We start from the raw sequence: 26,241 nt of genomic DNA on the forward strand, positions 1-26,241 counted from the left end.
ACACACACACACACACGCACACACACACACACACACACACGCACACACACACACACAGAGAGAAAACATTTAGTAACACAGCAGCGTTCACATTTATTTAGGCAAACTCAAGACCTACATAACATTTTTTGTTTGGCTTTTAATTTAATTATATTGATCCAACATTGCATACCATTTGTTTAACTTTATTTATTCCTCTTTCATGTTTTCTTAAAGGGACATTGTGTAACATTTTAAGTAATTTATTTGCTAAAATCAATATCCTCATTCATAAATATGTCCTCATTGGAGTAAAATCACCTCTGCCAATAATCTGAATTATCCTCCTGAGCGGAGAATTACAAATATTAATATTACATTTTGTACATTGAGCAGGCAAGTCTTATAGAGGCATCCATGTTTTTGGAATGTCATCAGGTGCATTGTTTAAAATTTAGAATTGTTCTTGTCCTTGAAGGCCACTGTAGCTTCTGTTATTATTCAAAATGGATGGGGTTACCCAGGGAGCGTTGCATTCTAGAACTTTCTTGATGATGTCATATTACACACTGCACCTTTAATCTAGGCTTTAATTTGATTTCATGTATTGAACTAATATATCATTGATTTCATGTCATCATGTAGTGTTTTTATTAAAGGCCTACTTCACCGGTGGGAATATGAAGGTGTATTGAACTCGGAGATCCTATTTAGTATAAATGTGCAAAAAAAAATATAATTGGTTCATCCTAGCCTGAGAAAAGGCAGAAAGAGTGTTTTATGGTCTCACTGTCTAACCCTACATTTTTCTTACTGTGACATCACAGTAAGAAAAAATGTAGGGTTAGGATTAACAGGACAGCTGGGCCAAGAGAAGACTGAGGGAAGAAAAACCTCATTCATTATATTATAATAGGGATTTTATAATGATAGAACGCCGGTTCCATATGGGTGAAGTATTCCTTTGAGTAACCATGTTCTTATGTAAGCTGGTGTTGAAACCATGGCTACTCTTTTATTATGTGAAGCATTTTGTGCTACTTTTTCTGTCAATAAACATTTATTAACACAACCGCGTTAATATTTATACAGGCATCAAGAACCACCTTTTTTAGTTTAACTTTTTATTCATAATTGATATTTAATTGATAATTTTTTTTTGTCATGCTGTTGTACCATTCACTATATTACTGCTTCAGTATCAGTGAGAAAAATGGTCTTCTCTCTTGAAACAAGTGCACAGAAGGACAAACTCTTTGTTAGCAGTTATGGGGGGAGGTGTGTGTCTCTTTTCCTATGGGTAATATTTGTATTACTTTAGTTGTCAAACCATCTGTGCCAATGTCACACAGACTTCCCTGGTCATTTACCAGACTTGGCAAGGTTAGAATAGTATATCAACATCAGTGACAAAGCAAAAAAAAAAAAAAAAAAAAAAGGCACACAAAAAAAATGATTTAAAGCGGATACGAGTAACATTTAAATATCTTTTAAACAACCTCATGTTTCCTCTGATAATCATAAATTACCTTTAACAGCAAACGAGACCATCAGTGCAAAGAAAGACGTTTTTATATAGTTTTTATTACTGCTTTTGGTCTGGTCGCACACCCAGTCCGATTTTCGGTTCGCTCGTGCAGGCTCTATGGTCACATATCCGTATTGGTTGCAGATTTCAGTGTGGCGCTGCAACGCGATTTGAGAAGCCTATCCCTCCAGGTGAGGGAAGGGGAGCGGGAGCCTTGTTTGAGACAGTTATTTGTCGTCATAAATGACTGATAACGGGGCTGAACCATCAAAGAAAAAAAAGAGAATGCAATGAAGAAAAGCGAAAAGGGAGAGTGAGTGATAGGCGGGCGGGAGGACGTTGCCAAGCAACGTGTATACAATTTCACGAGAGCGAAACTAGACTGCTAAATGAATGAGCGGTTGGTACTAACACAAAGTTTGCTTTCCTTCACCATCATCAGATAACCATTATCTGAAATAGTCATTATTTACATCAACAACACAAACACATTACCTCATCGTGATCCATAGTCTACTAACTGCCGTCTCTCATTCATTCGCTTTCTGTGAGGACACAGCTCCGTGAGAGAGAGAGTAGTTAGGTGACGCTGCTGAATCAACTCATTGCAAGCAGGTGTGTGTACTGACTGGCATTAGTTGATGCAGTGTCAAAACCACTCTCACGGAGCCGAAAAGAGTCCTCACACTTTCAACACACGAACATGCACTATATTGCGCCCTTCTCAGTCCACGCTCACGCGCCTGGCACGAGCATTTGCGACAGCGGGCGTCGTAAAAATACTACCGCTTTTGTCCAAAGGGGACGCCAACGTGCCATCTTACTCGTAGTGCCTTTAAGCAAATGCGCAAAAGGACAAGTTTGATGAGCTGCCCGGGCACCCCAGTCTGTTTCTTATGTTCAACACGCTTAACATGCTGCATCCCAAACACACACACACACACACACACACACACACACACACACACATCCCAAAACACAGATTTTTGGCACCCGAACAGAGAGGAACAGGCGCCAGCACCAGATGGGGTAGCCGGTAGCGGAACGAAAAATGTTGCCGGAAATATGGCTACAACACTGCCGCCGCCGCAACACACACACACACACACACACACACACACGCACACACACACAGGCACTTGGCAGACGAGCAGTGACGTTCCTGAAAGCTTTGAGTTAGAACAGGTTGCAGCTCCAGATGTGATGTCATGAGATGAGGGTTGATCACTTAAAAACTTAAAATGAGAATTAGACTCTGTAAAACCCTGTGTATCATGATTTCTTGAGAGAGGTATTTTTAACCCTTAAAGCTGGGGTGGAGGATTTGGGGAGAAAATAGCAGTTGGGATAGAGATTCGAATCCAAATACCTCAACCGCTCCACTTGTTCTCTTTGGTCCCTCCCCTATGGTCCCTCCCTGACACGCTCTACACCAACAAAGTCGTGCCAAAAGTGAATGGACAGTCCCAACAGCCAATAAGAACAGAGAATCGGCGCCTCGCTCTGATTGGTCAAAGTGTACAGCTCATGTTAACTTTGACCAATCAGAAATCATATACCCCAGCTTTAACCCCTAACCCTCTACCTCGACCTGCCATTGTATTCACCACAGCATCTTAATCATCAGCTATTCACTATACACACTTTACTTTAGTATTACCATGTAAACATCTGGTCAATGATGGAATTCCTTCATGATTTTTCTCTACTTATGACATCTATTGCAGCATGTCCGTCCTGGGAGAGGGATCCCTTACTCTGTCGACTCTCCCTGAGATTTCTCAATTTTTTTAAAATCCCGATAAAGGTTTTTTTATTGGGAGTTTTTTCTCAGCCGAGCTAAGGGTGTAAGGGCAGAGGGTGTCATAGATGGATAGATGGATAGATGGATAGATAGATAGATAGATAGATAGATAGATAGATAGATAGATAGATAGATAGATAGCTAGATAGATAGATAGATAGATAGATAGATAGATAGATAGATAGATAGATAGATAGATAGATAGATAGATAGATAGATAGATAGATAGATAGATAGATAGATAGATAGATAGATAGATAGATAGATAGATAGATAGATAGCTAGATAGATAGATAGATAGATAGATAGATAGATAGATAGATAGATAGATAGCTAGATAGATAGATAGATAGATAGATAGATAGATAGATAGATAGATAGATAGATAGATAGATAGATAGATAGATAGATAGATAGATAGATAGATAGATAGATAGATAGATAGATAGATAGATAGATAGATAGATAGATAGATAGATAGATAGATAAGGGCAGAGGGTGTCATACTGTATGGAATGTAAAGCCCACTGAGGCAAATGTCTATTTGTGCTATTTGGTTATACAAATAAAACTGATTTGATTTGATTTGACATTCACACATAGTAGCATCTGACTCAAAGCGCCCTTACCCCTCTACCTCAACCAACCCAAGCACGTTTCAGTGGCCGGTTTAGTCAGTTAGAAGTGTGTCGAGTCATTCTGAATATCCTGGCAGGGGGCTCCAACGTTTATTAACCTGTCAGTGTCAGTTGCCGTCTGTTCACACACACACACACACACACACACACACACACACACACACACACACACTTACCCTGCCGTTAACGCCCGCTCTCTCAGCTACTATGGCGGCCGTTAAAAAGCTGAGTTTTATAGTTCTTTGATGGCGAAAGCTGTGGTCCGACACGCTAGGCAGCTGTTACCGAAAGGCTTGTGCCCCGATTTTGTGGCGGTTGGGGTTGAAGGGGTCGTGAGTCATTTTGCTACAGGGCTCTAAAGAAGAAAGTGTATTTTTTTTTTGTGCCAATGTTCTGTAATGAGTTGTAGCTGATTTATTTTAATGACCTGCTCGTTAAGGCAGTGCGAGAGGGTAGATTCACTTTGTTAGGACATGTGCAATTGGTGGTTGACCGTCATCAGCTTAATGAGATATTGGCAGTGGTTTTGTCCCATTAAGAATGCCACAGATTCCGGTGGTGTAGTGGATAGAGTGCGTACCAAATTGGCTCCGGCCTTCGTTGCAGTGGTCGCGGGTTCAAATCCGACCGTGGACCTTTACTGCAGGTCATCCCCCCTCTCTCTCTCTCTCTCTGTCTCCCCATCTCAACTTTCAAATGAGTTTTAATTCACTTTTTCATTTTGACGGTGAGTACAATTTCCTCCCCTCAAAACGGAGATAAATTTAGACTGACACACTCTTTTATGCACGAGTAAATCCTTGGACAAAATGCGGCAGCTAATCCCAGCTCAAATGCATCCTTAAAATGGTGTCTGTTACTCTAATGTAATCTTCTGTTGAATTGATGTATTTTGGGGGTTCTGTCTTGATGTCCTAAATCTTGTCTTTTCTGTTCTGTTGTAAACGGAGCAGCTGCAATGCAACACTGACTTCAGACTCGCTCTGACAATGAAGGAAAAATACCATATTGCACTGTATAGTATGCAATACGGCAATACACACACACACACACACACACTCTCTCATACACACTCACGCTCTCTCTCTCACTCACTCACTCTCTCTCTCTCATACACACACACACAAAAACACACACACACTCTCTCTCATACACACACACACTCTCTCTCTCACTCACTCACTCTCTCTCTCATACACACACACAAAAACACACACACACACACATACTCTCTCTCATACACACACACACTCTCTCTCTCTCTTACACACACACACTCACACACACACTCACTCACTCACTCACACACACACACACACACACACACACACACACACACACACACACACACACAAAAATAGTATATTGTATTCACCAGTTTAGCACATCTTGATTTATAACCTTATATAAACCAAATTTTACAAAACCTAGACATAGCCAATCAAATGTATTGTATCCGAATGTTTTTTAGTGCACTGACCCTCTCGGAAACAGTTCTAGTGTCTCTAGCAGTGTCTACTAGAACTTTTACTATTGTTTTGTGTTTTAATTCAGTTTTAATTATTGCCTTTATGTGTCTATTTTATGTTTTGATTGTAATTTATTCTGCCTATATCACTGTAAGGCAAGGCAAGGCAAGTTTATTCATATAGCACAATTCAGACACAAGGCCATTCAAAGTGCTTTACAGGGGGCAAGATTAAAATACATAAAACACATTAGAAAAAGCGAGTGAATAGAAATAAAACATTTAAAAGTGAATGAGTAGAAGTAGAACATTTAAATTAAATAAAAATGACAGGTTGAAATGGAAACAGAAAAGTCTTCAGACTCGATTTAAAAGGAACTGAGAGTTGCAGCAGACCTCAAGTTTTAAAAGAAGTTGTTCAGCACCTCGGCTGTTATAAAAGTGATGTATGAATAAAGTTGACTTGACTTGACTTGACTTGTTAATGATTGTGTCAGAGGTCAAACAGACATAAAATAATATTAAAATACATCAAATTGCTGCTTTAAAGGCCGTCACAGATGGTACAGGGAGGTCAAGTATGTGTGTGTGTGTGTGTGTGTGTGTGTGTGTGTGTGTGTGTGTGTGTGTGTGTGTGTGTGTGTGTGTGTGTGTGTGTGTGTGTGTGTGTGTGTGTGTTCCTGTTTTCAAGTAGGGTTGCGCAGATGAGGGTGAAACTAAATAGGATGATAGTTGCTGTGGGCTGGCAGCACATCTGACCTTGGTAAAGATGGCTTTTAAACGCATTCACATCTGCGGGGCCTTTAGTTTGATGGGGAGAGTGGGTGGATGGTCCAGTTTGTTTGTGTGTGTGTGTGTGTGTGTGTGTGTGTGTGTGTGTGTGTGTGTGTGTGTGTGTGTGTGTGTGTGTGTGTGTGTGTGTGTGTGGGCGAACACAAAAGCAGGAACAGCCAACTGTAAAATGTAAGCCATTAGAGACAGAGCCAACAGCTATGTTAAAGTATCTAGTAACACGGACATCTCTAAAAATAGGAGTATTATTGCGTCATCTAGTGGTGAGATTGTAGATAAACGCTCCATTGCTAACCCCTCTCTTTGGGAGAATTTACAGTAGCTAATGTGGCCTTCAAGGGCAAGAAGCTATAGTTACTAAAGATGGCATCATCCACCACTGCCTCAAGTCTTTCCACAATAGCAAGTGATGAGGTGAAGATGTATTTAGTTATTTACTCTATAGTCAATTTTCCCAAAATGTCAGAATATGAATTTAATTGCGGATTACACGTTCCTCAAAAAGCAGTGTCGTCAGTTCCCTTTGAATGTTCATATACTAAAAAAGGAATGAAGACAGTTATAGGTGCTCCGAGGAACTTTCAGTTTGTGTTCATTCTAGCGCCCCCTTTGGACAAAAGCGGTAGTGTTTTTTTCTACACCAGCTGTTGTTCCTGGGTGAGCGTATACCCATGACAAAGGCATTAAGAAAAACTATATAAAAATAGCATTCTTTGCACTGATGGTCTCGTTTGCTGTTACATGTAATTCATGATCATCAGAGGAAAAATGAGACTGTTTCAGAAATATTAAAAAGTTCCTCGTAGCTACTTTAAAAGATGAGAATGAAAATAGCATTCGTTGCTCTGTTGGCCTTGTTTGCTGTTACATTTAATTTATGGAGGAAAAATGAGACTGTTTCATAAATATTTAAAAGTTCCTCGTAGCACCTTTAAATGTGGGCTTGACACCATTCTGGAATATTAAACATCAAGGTATAACTGTTAACTATGTATTTGTCAGTAACATATTGTCTGTATGTAAAATCCTTATGGTGGAAGCATGAAAAACTTCAATACAAAGAATTATACAAAAATATATCCATATAGCCATTGTACAAGTGACACTACACACTCGGAAATATTTAAAAGTTCCTCGTAGCTCCTTTAAACCTGCAGTGTGTAGAATTTTGGGTTTTATTTCCTAGCAGATTTTGTAGAAAATAATTATAATATCCATAAGTACGTTTAATTTAGTGCATGATAGCTGAATTTTTTTTTTAATTATTATTTTTTCCCTTAGAAAGACTCTCATATATGTCCATATTTCTGCATATTTTGGACCAAGACCTAGTGCCGCCATCTTGACAGTGTCATAGTTGGAATGTCATCAGGTGCAGCATTGTTTAAAATTTAGAATTGTTCTTGTCCTTGAAGGCCACTGTAGCTTCTGTTATTATTCTAAAGGGTTGGGGTTACCCAGGGAGCGTTGAATTCTAGAACTTTGTAGAACTTTCTTGATGATGTCATATTACACACTGCACCTTTAAAAGAGTTAAAAATATATGGCGAGAACAGACTGTTTTGTTTTCAGAGGACTGTCAGGATCTGGACATGATGATGCTAAAATGTTCAGTTAGAGTTTTGTCCTCACTAATGGCTTTCTGCACACAGCCGGGGCCAAGCATCTCATTTGCATAATTCATTTCATTTCAGAGCGCCTGACAAATGCCTCCAAAAATGCTATGCCTCTTGGTTAGACTATCTCTCTAGTTCCCATCCAGAGCACAGCTTTAGCAAAGTGCAGCCACGGAAAAAATTAAGAGACCAGTCTGGATTTTTCCTAAATCTTTATCTCTACATTACTTTTTGAAAATGCTCAAAATGACAATATTTTTATCGTGAATTTGGTATAAATGTTGTCAGTAGTTTATATTATGAAACCAAAATGTTCATTCTACTCAAACATATGCCTTTAAATAGTAAAACGAGAGACACTGGACATTTGGAGTGGTCTCTTAATTTTTTCCAGAGCTGTATATCCAAGGAACCATTTTTTGTTCTTATTTCTCGAGGGGAGAGAGGAAAGGAACCATAACAGGCCTACAAGAAAGTAAAAATTTGTATTGTAATATTTTATTTACAACATTTTCTACGCAGCAGGTGTATGGAAGATGTTATTGGACATTATTTTCTATAAAATCAAAAAATAATTGGAGAAGCACAGAATAAAAATGAGAAGTGTGTATCATGATTCACACGTATTTCACTATCCATTTCACTGACATGTCATTTTTGACTTGCATATATGTACAACTTATTCTGAAAATACGTTGTCATATGTACGCATTTACGGATCAATTTTTATTTATTTTTTTATATATTTTATTTTGGCATTTTTATGCTTTAGACAGTACAGAGTTGAAATGGGGCAGAGAGGGGAGTGACATGCAGACAACGACCGCGGGCTGGAATCGAACCCGGGTCCGCTGCTGGCCGAGGCCCATGGGGGGGACGCCCAACCAACTGAGCTAAGGGCGCCCCTCTGATCCATTTCTACATGTGAAACAGGGTGCAGGCGTGAAAATCTGAATTCTACAGATTTGAGCAACAGGCTTGTTCCTCACATGTATTCAAGGTCCTTTCTGTTAAAGCAAAGCAGGGTGATGTAACTGGCTGAAATGCTTCACTCACAGACGGCCAGTTTTCATTCACACAGGTCTCTGCTTCCCCCTAGTGGTACATTACAGTAACAACAGCTTATTTCCACCAGAACAATTGACATGCCCTGCGTTCCAATCCCCATACTTCCCTACTATTTAGTATGCCAGAAAAAAGATTTAGGATGTCCCAATACATGCAGGTCAATTGTAGTATGCTGAAAATACATAAATGCCCCACTAACTCAAATTTTCTTGACATTTCTCGACATAATGAAAATAAATCTTACATATCTTGTTTTTTTTTCTCTCCTGTGGCCCTAAAACTCTTCTGTACTTTAGTATGTAGTGATGGTTATACAAAATGTAATTAAGATCAACAATATTTAATTTTTCTTTAAGTTATCACCCAGGAAAAGCAATAGCAGTGGGCAAAAGCCAGAAAAACCTCAAATCACAGGTGGTCACAATATTTATTTTTTAAACTTAAAGACCTACTTCGCCAGTGGAAATATGAAGGCGTATTGCACTCTGAGATCCTATGTAGTATAAATGTGCAAACATTTTCGAAAATCGGTTCATCCTAGCCTGAGACAAGGCAGAAAGAGTGTTTTATGGTCTCACTGTCTAACCCTACATTTTCCCATGTGTGACATCACGCGTGGTACAATGTAGGGTTAGGATTAACAGGACAGCTGGGCCAAGGAAAGACTGAGGGAAGAAAAACCTCATTCATTATCTTATAATAGCGATTTTATAATGATAGAACGCTGGCCCCAATATTTTCTTTTCAAACCTAACACTCAACAGGATTAAGGGATTCATTTTGGAGAAAATATTTTCCGATTTTGAAGATACTTTCGGTTAAATAAAAGTAATAGGAGAGAAGATGTGGGGGGTGGTCCCGTGGGGTAGTGGGTAGAGCCTGCACCATAGAGGCTCAGTCCTTGTCGCAGTGGACCTGGGTTTGACTGCATTTCATTTCTGTCTCTCTCCCCATTTTCTACATAAATCTTCAACTGTCAAATAAAGGTGAAAATACTACTCCAAAAATATCTTTACATTTTTTTTTGTAATAGACCTTGACTATTAAAACCTTGCCTATCAAAGACTTGTTGGGGCAGGTGTTTGTGGAGAAACTGGTTCATGTTGAAAAGTTGTGTTGTGAGCTGCACAGGTGATGAGGCCCAGCTATAAATGTCTGCTACAAACATTTGAATATGTAAACTTGAGGTGTAAGAAACCATAATAGGCATTTGCACTACAATATTTAAAACGTAAACACAATTACCTATTAAGAATCAGATTCCACTGTTTAATTAATTCACAAGGTTAAATAAATAAATAACTTAATTGTTTTTATTTTAGAGTAGTCCTGTTTTTGTTCAAAAGGGGAGCATCTTGCATCTCTGAGTTGGTGGATGTCAATATTATACACAACACAAGCCTGTTCCATGCTTACAAACATCTTTATTTATATGTGTAATGTGTTTCTTAGACCATCACCCAACCCATACAATAAATCAATTAACATTCCTCCTCTTCCTTATGGATTAACATGTGATTTTAATTATACTTCAGTTCCTTACAGTTTAAACAACTTTTATAGTATTCACATCATTTTATATTTAATTTCACTTTTCAAGAAAACATTGGGATATTGTATAGACATCACAGCTAACAAACAACATTTGTAGCAATATCACAATATTAGGATTTGCATAGACAAACACAACAGATATGAGATCAAACCACAGTTTATGTATAATAAAAAAAAAATCATAAACAATTTCGGCCACCATGGATATCTCAACAGAAAACTCAGTGAGCCTTATCCACAGCTTAAAGGTGGAGTCAGTGATTATGGGCAATACTTGTTGTCAAAATCACTTTTTGTCAAAATCAGTGAAAATCTCCTCATGATGTTCCTTAAATCCGAACCTGTGGTCGTTCTCTGCATGTCATCCCCCTTTCTGCCCCATTTCATCTCTTGTCTATCCACAACTGTCTAATAAAGCATAAAAATGCTCCCCCCCCCCAAACCTTAATCCACAGCTTGAGTGATATTTGATATCTGGGACATGCAATCCATAAACACCAAGTTAAAAAGCCCTGTACAACAATAATACATACACAATATATGGCAAAGAAAACCCTAACCCATTCATTACATTTCATTATTTTTATGACAATTTTATCCAGGGTGACCACAACTTCAAGTAAGCAGTTCTTGCCAAAGGGCCTGGACTTGCCGCACCCAGACCAGAAGTCCAACTCTGATTGCCCATCCCATAGTCAGTGTTGTTACCCAATTAGCTATCGAATTAGCCCGGCTAGTCACTTTCCCATTTGAAAATATCCTCTCTATTTCAGCACACACCACTCTGCATTGTCTCCTCCAGAATAATGAAGCAAGGGCCAATCCCATTTCTCATTTTCACCCCTACCCCTACCCCTTGGCCCTAACCCTTGGCCTTACCCCTTCATGTGAACGCGTGCACTGATGGTCTCGTTTGCTGTTACATGTAATTTATGCAGGGTTCAACATAACTTTTTTTTCCTACTGGCCCGGCGGGCCAGTGGATCAAAGTTTTACTGGATAATATAATGGCCTATCTCGTTATCTAAAAATACATGTTGATAATATAATAGCCTTCTTAATCGTTTGTATAATTTTCATCCATGTTTATTCATTCTGAACACTAAAGATCTTGAAATTAACAGGATAAACAATAAACTTAAGCTGCTACTTGGCCATTTCCCTCTTTTTGATGACATTTTATTTAATGTCAAGGGGACTTCCTTATAAAATACAGCTAAAAAAAGTATTAGCTTGACTTATTTGATTGAAAGATTAATATCTTTAATAAGATTAATATCTTTCATAAGATTATTATCTTTCAATCTCTTACTATTCATATCTTGAGGTGTAGCGGCAGTAAACAATGCTTGGAGTGACATTTGAGTCGTTTTGGGCCGTGTGGGGTTTCAGAGCACAGATTGGTGGATTCCTCGCTAGCTTAGCTCATTAGCCTAATGGAGCTATCCTCTTTAGCTGAGGCTGCGACGGCTTGTAAATTCACCCCGCGGAGAGGGTGACCGCCCCGGGGAGCGCAGGAGCTTCTCGCCGCTGAGAGAGCAGCCGAGTTGCGCATTCTTGGAACTTTACACTGCGAGCCAGGCAGCACTGTGCTGGACAGCCCGCGGGGACAGCAGCCGAACTGCGCCGCTAGCTCGGCTGCTAACCCCGCGAGCCTGTCGAGCGCTGCCCGGGTAACGTCGGTTCGACTGCTCTGTCAGCGGGGATATATGATCCTCTCCCCATGGTGCAAACACCGACAGGTCTGTTACCGATGGGTTTCAGTGTCCGAAATTAACTTTGATAATCATACACAAGCGAGAAAAGCCTGGTGCGGTCGGGCGGAAATAGTGTCACAAACACCCGAGCAAGGACATTGTCAAAATAAAAGCATATAGCCTACTACATACCGTCTCTCGCGTGTGGTGTACTTTAGCGAATCATGATGTTGTCAACAAAAAATACACAAACTGGGATTGGCCAGTCACTGGCCCGGGCGGGCCAGTGACTGGCCAATCAACTTGCCCTGCATATGATTTTACTGGCCCCGGGCCATCGGGCTATACGTTATGTCGAACCCTGTTATGATCGTCAACATTTGACTGTTTCAGAAATATTTAAAAGTTCCTTGTAGCTACTTTAAGCATTTTAAAACATAGCTTTACCCACTGTCCCTTAAACGATGTCTGTCTATTTGAGTTTAATGAACTCGGCAGTTTCTCCCTGATCGAAGTTCGCAATCCAAATTCCAGCATAGAGCGGTTCAGTGAATCTGGTCTGGATTTTGTGTAGGAGAGTCATGTCCATGGTTTCAGAGACGCTGTAGAAGGACAAAACACCTGCACCGTGATCCAGGTATATTCCTATTCTGGAGGACGTTGGACCTACGACAGGAGTTTGGACTTTGTTGTACCAGAATATATATCTTCTGTAACCACAAGCTAACATCCAAGATTTGTCATTTTGTCCAAATGAACTGCTGTTATCCTTGTATGCGACTGCGACACAAAGTCCATCCCCTCCATAAGCCCCTCCCGACTCCACCTCCAAGTAACAACGTCTAGTCAGACTCTCTTTACTCAGGATATGTACAGAATCAGAGAATCCTTCTGAATCTTCTCCCCTTCCTGTTACTTTTCTGTTCCCCTCAGAAAGTAACGGCTCTTTGCATGTTGTTTCTGGATCCATTGTGATGTCACGTGAATATTTTAGGAAGTCATCTCTGGTCTTCGGCTCTGGTGACAGTAAAACATCCACATCAGTCACTGTCAGTGAGATGTCTGTCCACGTCTCTGTCAGGACGTCCTGTAGTTTATCGCTGACTTCTGACACAGCCACTGTAACGTCCTCAAAGTATCTCAGAGGACGGATGCTGATGCTGGATGAGTGTGTAGATTCACTGAGTGGTGGCAGGGAGCGGTAGTTGAGTAGAAACTGGTTGTGATCCTCTGTGAGTGACAGCGTCTTCAGCTCAGCGTCTTTCCTCTTCAGCTCAGTGATCTCCTGCTCCAGCTTCTCCTGAAGATCTTTGACTCGACTCACTTCAGTTTTCTGCTGCGATCTGAGCTGCTGCTTCACATCAGAGCTTCTTTTCTGGATGAGATGGACCAGCTCAGTAAAGGTCTTCTCACTGTGCCTCACTGCTTTATTAGCAGAGCGATTGATAGCCTCCACCTCCTGTTGAAGAACCTTCTCATCTTTCTCTCCGTCCTTGATTCTCTGCTGGATGTTTTGTCGACTCACCTCGAGCTCTTTCTGCCTCTCACTAAATTCTGCTGCAGCTGACACTGTGTCGTGGCCTTTGTGTTCATCCACAGGGCAGAGATAACAGATACACTGCTGGTCAGTACGGCAGAACATCTTCATCATCTCACCATGACGAGAGCAGAGGTTCTCCTGGAGCTTCTTGGAGGGCTCCACCAGCTTGTGTTTTTTAAAAGCAGGAGATTCATAATGAGGCTGGAGGTGTTTCTCACAGTAAGATATCATACAGACCAGACAGGACTTGATGGCTTTCAGTTTTCTCCCAGTGCAGACGTCACAGGCCACATCTTCAGGTCCAGCATAGCAGTGATCAGCAGGAGCAGCTTGGAGTCCAGTCTTCTTTAGTTCCTCCACTAAATCTGCTAACATGGTGTTTTTCAGCAGCACAGGCCTCGGTCTGTAGGCCTGCCTACACTGAGGGCAGCTGTAGATCGATTTCTGATCCTCTCCATCCCAGTGGGTTTTAATACAGTCCATACAGTAGCTGTGTCCACAGGCGACAGTCACCGGATCCCTCAGTAGATCCAGACATATCGAACAGGAAAATGTTTCATGATCCAGCTGAAATCCTCCCTCTGCCATTTCGTCTCTCTGACAGCAAATGCCGGAAAGCTTCACTCCCTCTTAGTCACTCGCTGTTTGCTCAGGCTGAGCTGTATCAACTTGTTACAGTCTGTTGGTTACGCCTATTGAGGGCGGGAACAAGGAAAAAGCTGTGCTCAAGTAGGAAGGACCGGTTTTTCAAGTGGCAGTGTGAATTATTGAAATTAATTATAGTGAATTAATTATATGTGTGTATTATAGCTAGGTATTTATTTATTTGCACACACTCAACACACTCAACAAATACATTAACACATGTAAAGATTAAAAGAGTATGTGCTGGAGAGGTCAGAAACCCGAATGGGCTTATCGAGTGACCTCACCAGGTTACATATAAACAAAAATATATATATTAAAAAACAAAAAAAAATATATATATATAAAAAGAAAACAATTATCAAAACCAAGCAAACAAAACAAAAACAAAAAACATCAAGACCCACAAACAATCACAAACGAATAAACTGCATCTAAATAAAAAGAAAAGAAAACTCAAAAGAGAAAAGAAAAAAACAACAAACAAAAATAAGACAAACATTCAATAGCCACTCGACTGCACTATCCCTCCAGCAATTGTTCTTTTAACTTCTTCCTGTATACAGGCAAAGAGGATGAGCTGAACACCAGGTGCGAATAACGATTCCATAGGGAAACACCTCTGCACTTCACAAAGTCTGTTCCAAAGTCCATCCTTACAGACCCGATCTGGCTGTAGAAACACAAAGTTGACTTTTGAAGCTCCTTTCTACAAGTTACTTAGTTTTGTAATTGTCTAATGCCTTTAATATATTATATTTTGCTATAGTCTAGCCTAGTATGATATAGTATGGGGTGGTTATACGTGATGTCTGTTTTCTTTGTGCATTGTGTGTGTGTGTGTGTGTGTGTGTGTGTGTGTGTGTGTGTGTGTGTGTGTGTGTGTGTGTGTGTGTGTGTGTGTACCTCTGTTAGAGATCTTCTCCAGCAGGGTCCTGAAGCGTTGCACTACAGACGGGGAGACGTCGTAGGTGTAAACCTCTTTTACTGGAACAGAGTGACACCTCCCGAACATACCATCTGTGAACACAAAAACACACCAATTAAGTAAACAGTCAAACTTTGTTTTCAACTTAGCATTTCACACCTCAGGTCAATGGAAGAAAGTTTTTGACAATTCATCCGTTCATCATCGTCATCCGCTTTTTCGGGGTTGGGTCATGGAGGGAACCCCAAACTTCCCCTTCCTTGGCCACATTAACCAGCTCTGAGTAGGGGATCCAGAGGTGTTCCCAGGCCAGTCTGGAGATATACTCTCTCCACCTAGTCCTGGGTCCTCCCTGAGGCCTCCTCCCAGCTGGACGCTCCTGAAATACTTCCCCAGGGAGGGAGGCGCCCTGGGGGCATCCTTACCAGATGCCCGAACCACCTCAACTGGCTCCTTTCTACGCAAGAGTATCCGTTCTACTCCGAGTCTCTCAGGATGACTGAACTTCTCACCCTATCTCTAAGGAAGACCCCAGCCACCCTCGTGGTAAAACCTCTTTTCACCGATAGTACCCATGATTTAGTTATTTGGGCCATGACCCAGCCTTCATGACCATAGGTGAGGGCAGGAACGAAGATTGACCAGTAGATTGAAAGCTTTGCCTTCCAGCTCACCTCACAATGGGGTGGTCAAACGATCGGGGTAAGGGCTCATTCCCTACCTGGAGTAGACAATCCATCGGTATCCCAGCCACTTCACACTTGGCTGTGAACCAATCCAGTGAGAGCTGAAGGTCACAGAACGATGATGTCATCAGGACCACATCTGCATAAAGCAACGATGAGATCCTAAGCCCACTGAACCCGTCCAGACCACGACTATGCCTCGATATCCTACCATGACTATGACAGACTTGATTGGTGGCCAACCCCCACCGGGAACATGTCTGATTTATTGTAGGACTTAAAGTTTTTCACCATGGCTTATCTGTGGGCGACTGTGGCTCAGGTGGTAGAGCGGGTCGGCTGATGATCAAAGGGTTGGAGGTTCGATCCCCGCCCTGCCTCCTGTGTCATAGTTGTTGTGTCCTTGGGCAAGACACTTCACCCACCTTGCCTCGTGTGAATGTCGATAGTTAGCCTGCTATCGGTGTATGAATGTGTGTGTGAATGGGAACGTGGGAATGGGAACAGGTCTCCCTTGCAAAAGAGTATTCGGTCTCAATGGGATTTACCTGTATAAATAAAGGTTAAAAAAAAAAAAAAAAAAATCTGAAATTATCTCTTTGCTGAACATGACCTGCCCCTGTGTTTTGGAGCAATGGATCCTTTTATTGTGATTTTCAACAAAAGATATTTTTTTCTTCTTCTAAAATATACACTGAAATCTAGACCCACATTTCAGGCATTTCAGTGTGACCTCCCCAGTGATAACAGAGAGGTTATCGATCTTGGATTTTTTACATAAACAATGGTTTTGTTAATCAGAAGTGACAGTAGTTTTATTGAAACACATTTTCCAACATCCAAGCGACTCATATCCCCTCTCCTCTACTCCCGGGAGTCTTTTATCATTTTATTACTGAAATAAATCTTATGACACAGACTCTGACTTTTCACATAGAGGCCTTTCACACCAAAATGAACCAAGAGTCAGTTCCAGGCTGGTGTTGGGGTCAGTTCAAAACTGGTTACAGCCTTATCCCAGATATGAACCGGTTGGTTTCACATCGACCGGAGACAGCCATGGAGCCGGCAAGAGAGCAACGTCATGACGTCACTGTAAACGTGTGTACGTCGCCCGACGCCGCTGCTCTTGTGGCTAACGCTAAAGCTACCGCTAGCTTTTAGCACAACAACAGCGGCGAATACGTCTTATTTTTACACGTGTTGGCTCTCGCTTTGCTTTCTTAACCAAACCAGACCCATACAGCGTATTCTCGCCGGTCAATTTGATCGCTACGTTCGGTAATTATGTTATGTTTACGTCTCGTAGTAGCGGTGTTTTTAAATATGGCGGGCATGAGGTTTGAGTTGGTCTGGTTGGTCAGGATAATCCCTCCCCCGGCCGCTGGCGCAAGCGGTTCTTCTCAAACCCTGCTCAGTCCTGGGGTTTGAGTAGAACCTGTTTTTACGGCCCGGAGCCTGCCCGGAGCAGGCTTTCTGGCGGTGTGAAACCAAAACACTGGCTCTAACTCCGAACTAGCACCGATTTTGCGGCGGTGTGAAAGGCCTATTAGTCATTCTTCCCCCTAGAAGTCACACAGTGTTAAAGGCCGGCGGGAGGCTGTCTCAGAAAATGAAGTTGTGGGTGGAGAAAGCGTCCAGAACGATGAGTCAAGGGACAGAGATACAGAGTGGTCTCTTAATTTGGAAAAAAATTAAGAGACCACTCCAATTGTTTAGTTGTCTCTTGGTTTACTCTTTAGAGGCATATGTTTGAGTAAAATGAACATTTTGGTTTTATAATATAAACTACTGACAACATTTCTACCAAATTCACAATTAAAATATTGTCATTTAGAGCATTTTCAATAAGTAATGTAGAGATGAAAATTGAAGAAAAATCCAGACTGGTCTCTTATTTTTTTTTCCAGAGCTGTATAAACAGGAATATTTCGAAGCACTTTACACAATAAAGATAAGTGAGCATTTGGTGCAGTAGGCAATGAACTTTGAACAGATGTGACACTTTTATCTGCACTTTATGACTGCTCTTCTTGTATGTGTTTGAATAAACTGCAGCTGCATTCAGTTATGTATTTATAAAGTGTACTAGCTTACTTCCTTGAAATTTATTTTACAAAAACACATTTTCAGTCCTAAAAAGTTCTCAGAAACTCCAAAAACATGTAGTTCACAACATCCTCTTTCTGTTTCATACCACCATCTTATCAAACAGGTTTCTCTCAAAATGTTCCTCAAAGTAAAGTATTTTAGATAATGATGACTTATATATTAATTTATTTTTAAAAGGTAATTTCTTGGCATTTTCAAGCTTTATTAGACAGTACAGAGTTGAAATGGGGAGACATAGAGAGAGAGAGGGGGGATGACATGCAATAAAGGTCCACGGGTCGGATTTAAACCAGCGACTGCAACGAAGGCCGGACCTAATAGGGTACAGATAATGATGCCTTTTTGATGCTTAAATATCTAGTTGTACAATTTGTTATCAGCCCAAACTCTAACTGCGTCAAAAAGCAAAAAACCAATATCCTCAGTAAACCACTGCACCACAGAGTACCGTAACATCATTTCTGTGTTTCCCAGAAGGAACATGTTGAATTATTTCCCGTAATTATGATCATGCATATCTCAGGCTCTGCAGTTTATCCCAGTTCACAACCACAGGGCTGTAACTCAGAACCAGACTCATCTACTGGTGATTTATGGTCCAGATTAGAGCAGAATGAGGATCAACAAAGCCATTCACAGGAGCAACAGGGTGTATGAAGATAGAGGAGATGTTTCTCTAAATTGCCACAGTTTAAATGTTGCCATCATTAAACGAATTTGAGATAATTTGTCAATGTTCTGTTTTGTTTTGTTTCATTTCCGGCGGACACCCACTATATATAATAATGCTTAAGGCAGTTTGTCCGTTTTGTGCTACTGTAGAAATATGGTGGTGAAACATAGCAGCTGGCCCCATCCCTATGTTGAAATAACAGGCTCATTCTTAGGTAATAAACAATGTTTATATTCAAGTGATTATACACTAATCAAAACATAATGTACTTATGAATATTATATTCCATTTTCTACCAAGTCTGTTCTGACAAATACTAATTCCCTTTACACACTGCCCCTTTAAAAAGGTCAGTTAACGAGAGGTTTGGTCACAAAAATACTTTAAGTTGAATTCCTTTGTGGCACAGCGTTCGTTGTTGTGTGTGTGTGGACTTCACTGCTAAGAAGTGCTGACTCAGTCCTGCCTAATGAACTGGATCAAGACGCTTTAATGGATCTGTTGCCTGCAGGGACATCCCTCACACACTGCACTACACAAGATCAATGACATCGAGGCGGCAGTGGTGAAGTGTGTAGGGCGGTCGTCCACTGGGTTACAGGGTCGGAGGTTCGATCCCCCGTCTCCCCGCAACATGTCCAAGTGTCCCTGGTCAAAGAGACGCTGAACCCTAACTTGCTCCTGATAGTTAGCTTGCGCCCTGCGTCGTAGCTGCTGCTGCTATCGGTGTATGAATGTGTGTGTGATTGGGTGAATGTGTACAAAACAATGTAAAGCACTTTGAGTCTGTGAAAAACCAGGGAAAAGCGCTATATAAGTGGAGTCCATTTATCATTTACATCAGGCATCGCTGGACCGGGCCTGAGCTGACCAGCCAGAAACTAAACGCTTCCTTCATCTAGAAAAATCTGAAATCCAGTTTTTAACATCATTTAATTTGATGAATGATGATTCTGATAAGTCAATCACAGTTCATTCTACGGGGAATTATTTATAGATATTGCTGTCCGCTGTTAAAGACTTTTATGACCTATAAACGTTGTTATAATGATTTATAGTCATGTTTAACCATACTAGAGTATCAAGTAATTACGTACATGCATTTCGACGTATTCCCTGCTGACCGTCTGGGGTGGCTGTGCAGAGCACTAAAAACTATGGCAGCCGGTCGAGCCGAACTTGTTCAAATTTCTGGTATGTGTGTGTGTCACCAGGGATCCGGTCTGTCATGTTTCCATATATGGTAATGCTGCAGCCTGCTACTCAGACAAGCTCCCAGGTTGCTATATATAGCAGGGGGTGACATTACTAGCCCAGTGCTCGCTTAGCTCAGCCGGTAGGGAGTTCATTTATGAAACAGTAGACCCGAGTTCGCGTCCCGCCCGGGCTGTTTCTTTGCAGACTAGACATTTAGAATTTTTTCACTATATTTGATCAAAGTAGGCCTACAGGTTCCTATCGTTTAACACTGATTCAGTGTCATAAACCTTTTTATAGTATTTGTGTGCCACTGTCACCTGCCATTTATACTAATAATAGTACCTTACAAAGCATAAAATTGTCATAAAATCTACTACACCAAATACCATTGCTGTAGTACGCTAACTGCTAGATGCACCGGCAAAAGGAGGGGGGGGGGGGGCACGACTTCCCTTCGCAAGGTAACCAATCACAACGGAGTTGGGTTTGCATGAAGGGGGGGAGGGGGCGGAGATGGCAGAAGCAAAGTGTTTACAGGGCCTGCTGGATCGCCAAAATAATAGAAAGAGCTTCCCGAAAATCTACATAGTTTTTTGTGATGTGATTCGTGCCAGGTTGCTCTATAGCAGTTTTTAACAAGAAATTAAGACCAGAAAAGTAGTGTAATAGGATCTCTTTAAGGATAATTGACCGATCGCTAAGCCTGCCCGCCTTGGTTACTGTTGCTAACTCCAACAAGCTTTCAGAGCTAGCATGACGCTCCCCATGTCTATACTGCTCTCCCCGGAGAAATATCGCCACATTTGAGGAAAAAGTACAGACATTTCAGAGAGAAGACTTTTTTGCCCTTTTTTGTCTTTTTCATTTACAAGATGAAAAACATGTCAAACCAAGTGTCTACATCCTTCTTTAACAAGAATATAGTTTCAAAGTAGCTTCATTATAATGCAAAGGGAGTGTATCGCTAGACAAGAATTTATCCAAGGAAGACAGATCAAACCACAAACTTTTTGATCAATAACCCCATACCAACCTAGCCACCCACAACAAGCGCCAATTAGTCCAATCAGACCGGCTTATACAAATGTGATGCTGATGATAGTGGAGACTGTGTGAGATCATTAAATAAATGCAGCCAGGCTTCCAACTCCACTGAAGTGTTCAGTCACTATCCTAACAACAGTCGGCCTATTAGGGAAGTTTGTCTTTAGACCAAGAGCTCAAGAAATAAGAAACTAGCTTTTTCTAGTAGTTTTCACTTTGATCTACTCAGTCAATATATTATATTATTTCATTAAAAGGTTCTCTGGGGAACTTTCAGTTTTTGTTAATTCTTGCACCCCCTTTGGACAAACAAGGTAGTGTTTTTTACTATGATGGCTGTTGTTCCAGGGTAAGGGACCCACGACAAAGGCATCAAGAAAAACATAAAAATACCATTCTTTGCACTGATGGTCTCGTTTGCTGTTACATGTAATTCATGATCATCAGAGGAAAAATTAGACTGTTTCAGAAATATCTAAAAGTTCCTCGTAGCTACTTTAAGAAATGTTTAAATGGATAAAGTAACAGAGACTGAGGACAGTATGTCGGTGATAATGGTTTGTGTCTATACATGAAAATTTGTCTTTTCACATATCACCTCTCAAGGTACCATAACATGTCTTTAGGAAGACAAAAATGTGTTTACTTTGCTATCCAACATACAGGGGGCTTGTTTCGAGGAGCAGAGAATGTGTACAAAACAATGTAAAGCACTTTGGGTCTATGAAAAACCAGGGAAAAGAGCTGTATAAGTGAAGTCCATTTATGTCGTCACATGTGTACTGTTTGTACTGTTGCACTGCATGTGTTTCAGTAGACGACATGCAACAGGGCGCAGGTGGTTAACGGGTCGGATTAAACCTGCTCCTCTCCAAGCCTGTTGCCATGGTGATTCACATCAAGAGCTTTTTGTACCTCACAGCTAATCAAGGGAAGGGCCGTGTAGTGGAGCTGAAATAGACAGAGCACCCTCCATTGTTACTGTTTGTGTTTGTGTGTGTGTGTGTGTGTGTGTGTGTGTGTGTGTGTGTGTGTTGTCAGGGATTGGAATATGAATCCCCTATTTTAGATAATACTATCATCAAGAGAGACGTTCGTTAACTGTTGTCAGTAGAGCATTCTCACAAATTACAATTCGGTAGAATTAGTAGAACATTGTTTTTTTAAGCACTGGTCAATTTTGAGATTTATCTCTATTGTGCTTCCATAATATGTCTTCTTTCATACTAGTATAAATAAAATTGTCCAACATTTAAATGTAGGCGTTTATTTGACTAAACCTTGTCTGTTTGCATCTGTATATTTCCACTATACAACCATCTTTAACGGCCATAATTCGCCTAACAATGATTAGGCTGCTGGCGCCAAGCTGTGATTGCGTTGGACGTTGTGTAACTGAGTTCACTGTCTTTGCTTTCTCAAATCAAGTACGTTCAAAAGTGTAGCTCATTTATATTTTTGTATGATTCTTTTTATTTAAGTTTTTCATGCTTCCACCATAAGGATTTACATACAGACAATATATTACTGACAAATACATAGTTAACAGTTATACCTTGATGTTTAATATTCCAGAATGGTGTCAAGCCCACATTTAAAGGTGCAACAGGGAACTTTTTAATATTTCTGAAACAGTCTAATTTTTCCTCCATAAATTAAATGTAACAGCAAACAAGGCCAACAGCGCAAAGAATGCTATTTTCATATAGTTTTTCTTAAAGCCTTTGTCATGGGTATGCTCACCCAGGAACAACAGCTGGCGTAGTTAAACACTACCACTTTTGTCCAAAGGGGGTGCAAAAATTAACGAAAACTGAAAGTTCCTTGGAGCAACTTTAACGTTAAACATCCCAAACAATATCCCAAAACCAAAAGTGTATAAATACAAAACAAAATCAGAAAACAAAAAAAACAAGGACAAGTGTACCGTACATTTATTCCCACTTCTTCAACCACAACTTTTTTTTTTCAGATTTCTTTTAAATCATAAACGTATCTACATAAATCATTGTTCATAGCTTAATACATAACACTTCTAGGATAAAGTTCAGTTAGGTAGAGTGTGATTTTAATTTTTTTTTTTTTAACCTTTATTTATACAGGTTAATCCCATTGAGTCCGAAGACTCTTTTGCAACTGAGACCTGTTCCCATTTACACGTTACCATTCACACACACATTCATACACCGATAGCAGGCTAACTATCGACATTCACACGAGGCAAGGTGGGTGAAGTGTTTTGCCCAAGGACACAACAACTATGACACAGCTGGCAGGGCGGGGATCGAACCTCCAACCCTTTGATCATCGGCCGACCCGCTCTACCAACTGAGCCACAGTCGCCCCAAAATTTTATTTGAACTCCAAAAGCTTCATGCAATCAAAAGCAGAAATTACACTCTCCATTGAAGCTCATTAAATATGTCAAAAAATCCTGAGCTACCAATCAAATAGTTTTTTTCTGATATGGGCGGGCCAGAGCCCTATGTATGGTGCCCTTGGGCGGACGTAATGGCAGTTGGGATAGAGATTCGAATCCAAATACTTCAACCGCTCCACTTGTTCTCTTTGGTCCCTCCCCTATGATCCCTCCCTGACACGCTCTACACCAACAAAGTTGTGCCAAAGTGAATGGACAGTCCCAACAGCCAATAAGAACAGAGAATCGGAGCCTCGCTCTGATTGGTCAAAGTGTAAAGCTCATGTTAACTTTGACCAATCAGAAATCACATACCCCAGCTTCAATTGAGCGATTCCAGACCTTCTGTACAAATGAGATGAAGTACGATGGTCTGGTAGGACCAGGCTACATTAAAGCATCACATAAAGAAACAAATCAAGTTTCACCTGAAGTTAAAAAACGCAGAGTTGACTTTAAAATATATTATCAATGGTATCATCAGAAAACAAAGAGTAGCCCCACCCACCAACAAAGTCCACTGACAGGTTTTCTATTTCTGTTCTACAGTCACAGTCAACTTCATTGGTGAAATGTTCACTTCACCCAAATTGCTAAAGATTGGAAACATCCTCTCAGTGAAGGTGTGTGTGAAGGTGTGTATGTGTGTGTTAGTAACAGCATCAGAGAAGGACAGTTTTCCTCTGTTCCAGTCCAGATTCACTCTGATCCTCTGGAACTCCTTCTTCAATGGGAGAATAGTGTCTGGAGCTGATGGTGACTGTGCTGAGTATTTACCAAAAGTGAACCGTATTCTCCATAATCCACACTCTATGTCTCCCTTCCTATCTGCAGACTCTGCTAACACACCCACTCTCCAGAGTGGACCGTCTCCAAGCTGGACGTCCCAGCTGTGAGTCCCTGAGTTAAAGCCCTCAGAGCTCAGGACAGAACAGATGCGATCAATCCTCTCTGGATTATCAGGAAGCTGCTGTATCGCTCCTCCTCTCACACTGGTCAGATCTTCAGACAGGATGAGTATTGGATGAGCAGTGTTTGGGTCCAGAACCAGAGGAGTGTAGGAGACCATGTCCTTCATCTTGTTCCAGATGTTGAAGGTCAGGTTGCCCAGGTGTTTGGCCTCGTCTATCAGAGCTCCTGAGAGCAGCTGTGGATCATCTAGTAGTGCCCCCTGCTGGACTCTGTTCACTGCAGCCTTGTAGTTGAGCAGGAATGAGACGTCTTCAGCTCTCAGCTGCTCCTCTGTGGCTCTGACTGTGTCTGAAAGAGCTGCTATCTCTCTGCTCAGAGCCTCCATCTTCTCCTTCATCATCTGACTCTTCTGCTCCTCTTCCTCCCTCAGTGCAGCCAACCTGGCCTCCTCTTCCTCTTCTAGAAACTGGTGAAGCTTCTTAAACTGATCCTGAATCTGTGTCTCTGTGCGTCGGGCCTGGACCTTTATGTGTTCTGCTGTTTGATCAAACTCCTCTTTAACTTGTTCACAAAGCTTCAACTTCTCCTTTAAGGGCTCCAGAGTTTCCTCAAGTTCCTTCTTGTGTTGTTCAGCAGCTTCATCGATGGGTCTGAATCTGTGGCCGCTGTGTTTGACTGAATCTCTGCAGACGAGACAAACCAGCTGCTGATGGTCCAGACAGAAGAGTTTGAGTTTCTCAGAGTGCAGACTGCAGAGATCCTCTGAAGCTTTCTCATCTCTCTCCTGTACGAAGGTCTCACACAGGTTCTTTAAGGCCAAGTTAGGAGGTGGAATGTCCATCAAAGATCTTCTCTTACAAACTGGACACTCTTTGTTTGGTTTCTCTCTCCACCAGTTCTGCAGACAGCCTTTACAGAAGCTGTGGCTACACGACAGGATCACAGGATGTTTGAAGATGTCATGGCAGACCGGACAGCACAGATCCTCCTCTAACCTGGAAGCCATTTTGTCTTGTCAAATCAGATGTATACAAATAAAGCTGATTTAATTTGAATTGTCTCTGACTGAAGTGAAAACACAGCAGGCAGGCAGGCAGGCAGGCAGGCAGGCAGGCAGGCAGGCAGGCAGGCAGGCAGGCAGGCAGGCAGGCAGGCAGGCAGGCAGGCAGGCAGGCAGGCAGGCAGGCAGGCAGGCAGGCAGGCAGACAGGCAGGCAGGCAGGCAGGCAGGCAGGCAGGCAGGCAGGCAGGCAGGCAGTCAGGCAGGGAGATCCAAAAGAAAATCTCTCTGGTCAAAGTTACTTTCCCTTCAAGCCTTTGTGTTTAGTACATCTCTGGTTTAGTGTGTGCTGTCAGCAGCAGGTAGTGTCCCAGTATTCCCAGTACTCCCAGTATTCCCAGTATTCCCTCCTGTAGTCGTCCTCTCTCTGTGTTAGTGGTGGTTATGAATGTGAATCTCACCGTGTGTGACGCAGAATAAAAACCTGTTTCCTGGTTTGTTTCAGGTGAGTCAGGTGATGGGCGTGGCTTCATACAGTCTGTCAGGTTGAGCCTCATTCCTAAGTGATGATCCCTGATAGGAACTGTACAGTCTTACTGTAGAGAGTTTACTGTGTTGTAGAACTGTGACATGTTTCTTTATTTATACAGGTAAATCCCATTGAGACCAGAGACTCTTTTGCAAGGGAGACCTGTTCCCATTTGCACGTTGCCATTCACACACACATTCATACACAGATAGCAGGCTAACTATCGCCATTCACGGGAGGCAAGGTGGGTGAAGTGTCTTGCCCAAGGACACAACAACCATGACACAAGTGGCAGGGTGGGGATCGAACCACCAACCCGCTCTACCACCTGAGCCACAGTCACCCTAACCGTGAACAAACCAACGTTAAAAAAGTATTTCTCCTCAATGAGCACAGTGGTCATTGTCTTA

At 41.5% G+C, this 26,241-nt stretch overlaps 3 protein-coding genes across 3 annotated transcripts in view; all 3 read right to left on the bottom strand.

Moving 5' to 3' along the window:
• The window catches only part of LOC307255460 (receptor-type tyrosine-protein phosphatase N2-like), a gene marked incomplete at its 5' end in the record, with an annotated part of 195,129 nt that overhangs the window by 164,350 nt on the left and 4,538 nt on the right, over positions 1 to 26,241 (bottom strand). The window contains one exon of the mRNA XM_080034144.1: positions 15,236 to 15,349. Coding sequence (XP_079890270.1) covers positions 15,236 to 15,349 — 114 coding nt within the window. The remainder of the gene's footprint in view (positions 1 to 15,235; positions 15,350 to 26,241) is intronic.
• Positions 11,341 to 14,272, bottom strand: LOC307254976 (tripartite motif-containing protein 16-like; the record flags this gene model as incomplete). Its single annotated transcript, XM_080033565.1, has 1 exon — positions 11,341 to 14,272. The coding sequence occupies one exon, from the start codon at positions 14,270 to 14,272 to the stop codon at positions 12,617 to 12,619; it is 1,656 nt and encodes a 551-aa protein (XP_079889691.1). The 3' UTR covers positions 11,341 to 12,616.
• Positions 23,599 to 25,696, bottom strand: LOC307254977 (nuclear factor 7, brain-like). Its single transcript, XM_080033566.1, has one exon. It carries the CDS (start codon positions 25,307 to 25,309, stop codon positions 23,924 to 23,926), a length of 1,386 nt encoding a protein of 461 aa, XP_079889692.1. The 5' UTR covers positions 25,310 to 25,696; the 3' UTR covers positions 23,599 to 23,923.

The sequence above is a fragment of the Ammodytes marinus genome (genome assembly GCF_949987685.1).
Source record: "Ammodytes marinus genome assembly, chromosome: 9".
NCBI classification, from domain to species: Eukaryota; Metazoa; Chordata; class Actinopteri; order Uranoscopiformes; family Ammodytidae; genus Ammodytes; species Ammodytes marinus.